The sequence below is a fragment of the Cyprinodon variegatus genome, unplaced genomic scaffold, assembly GCF_000732505.1.
Source record: "Cyprinodon variegatus isolate N-32 unplaced genomic scaffold, C_variegatus-1.0 Scaffold617, whole genome shotgun sequence".
NCBI classification, from domain to species: Eukaryota; Metazoa; Chordata; class Actinopteri; order Cyprinodontiformes; family Cyprinodontidae; genus Cyprinodon; species Cyprinodon variegatus.
In genome coordinates this window covers 166,423-168,092 of record NW_015151070.1, presented here as the reverse complement: position 1 = coordinate 168,092, position 1,670 = coordinate 166,423, and the positions used below count along the sequence as shown (strand labels likewise).

At 44.3% G+C, this 1,670-nt stretch overlaps 1 protein-coding gene across 1 annotated transcript in view; it reads right to left on the bottom strand.

The window, feature by feature from the left end:
• Window positions 1-794: 794 nt before the first annotated feature.
• Window positions 795-1,670, bottom strand: part of LOC107096350 (somatostatin-1-like) — a 4,856-nt gene continuing 3,980 nt past the window's right edge. The window contains exon 2 of the mRNA XM_015392960.1: window positions 795-1,131. Coding sequence (XP_015248446.1) covers window positions 913-1,131 — 219 coding nt within the window. The 3' untranslated portion in view covers window positions 795-912. The remainder of the gene's footprint in view (window positions 1,132-1,670) is intronic.

Here is a 1,670-nt window from a genome sequence, read left to right as displayed (position 1 = left end):
TTAATGCTGTCCAGATGAAGTGTCTGACTAACCAACGATCCAATAACAACAAATTCTGTCTCATTTGAATTTAAAAGCAGACCATATTTCTTTAAGACATACCTGCAGGCTATATAACTACTGTTTTATCGGGATTTATGGACAAATAAAGTGGAATATCATCAGCATAACATGGGATAAAAATTCCAATTTTAATTTGGGGTTCTAATATGAACAGGGGTAAAATGTCAATATGTATTTGGTCCAACTGTCTGGTTTAATTCTAGGTTTTACAGTGATATTGCTTTTCTTTTTTTGTGTTGTGTCTTTATGTCCCCTGATATTTCATAGATGTCCAACCCTAAATTGTTTAGCGCATCACATTGCCTGTTTGTTTGCTGAATACTTCTTAGTCTGTCCTATCAGGTCCTTTCTATCCTGCATCCCAGCATTAGGTCTTTTGTGGCTTAGACCCAGATTGTCTTGAATGTAGGTCAATTCCTCACCTCTGCTCTCTAACATGGAGGGGAACCTTTTGACCACTGGGTCACCAGAGCCTTTACATTAGTGAGAGGCCTCAGCTGGTTTATGGAACACCTGCTGGACCCACATGCTGGTTCAGGAATCAACCTGTGAGTCTGCTGACTTCCACCTCACATGCTGTAGGACGCTTTGGTTACTGCCAGATATCACGCCTCTATTTTCCTCTGATGGCCACTCAAATCTTCTCCAACTCTCTCCTTGTCTCTCTCAGCAGACACAGAAAGTTTTTCTCAAACAGATTTTATTCAAACCAACAATTAAAAATAGTTTCATGGTGTTTACATTCAGAAAGAATCAGCTCAGAAAGATCGGAACATTTCACCCAGCTGACCAGAGATCAGCTTCTGTACAGCATCAAGAAGAGGAGGGGTGGAGGAGGGCGATGAAGGCTCAGCAGGACGTGAAGGTCTTCCAGAAGAAGTTCTTGCATCCAGCCTTTCTCTCTCGGGGTGCGAGCAGCGGCCCGCTGCTGGCAGCCCGCTCCAGGTCCAAACGGATGTCCTCTGGTTCTCCTTCGGGGAGAGTAAACCCATCCTCCTCTAGAGCTTCGTTCTCCATCTGCAGGAGGTCAGAGAGGAGGAGCTCTGCCAGCGAGGAGCGAGACGTTTCCTGCAGAGACACAAAGGAGACAGATTAGACCATAGTGCCTTGGATCAGAATGCAACAGGTTCCTTTCTGGAAGTTATTGGTTCATCAATGAGACTCTTATGTTCCTGAAGCTCCTGAGACCAGAAGAGACTCCAGACAACATCTTATCCAGCGCTCATCAGATCCAGAAAAATCTTAGAGTTTTTTCTGCCCCTTCAGCAAGTTTGGATATCCTATACATTTTACAAGAACCTCAGAAGAAGACAGGATATTTGAATCAGAAAGTGATATCTGGAGTTAAGATGTTTGGATGGAGACAACATTTCTAGTAAGAGTTAAGTGATCTAAGAGAACAACAGGAGGAGAGCAATTATAACACTCCCTGTTATTATAGTTTTCCAGTGTAGTCCTGTTTCTCTGGGTGTGACTGGCTGGATGTGCTCTGTTCGTCCTCTGACATGTGAACTGGCCCAGAGCTCGTCTGCCTGGCTGTGTGTTTCCTGGACGGGGCCGCCTTTAACAGTTGCCTTTTCTATCTCTGCTTCTGTCTCCTTGAACCC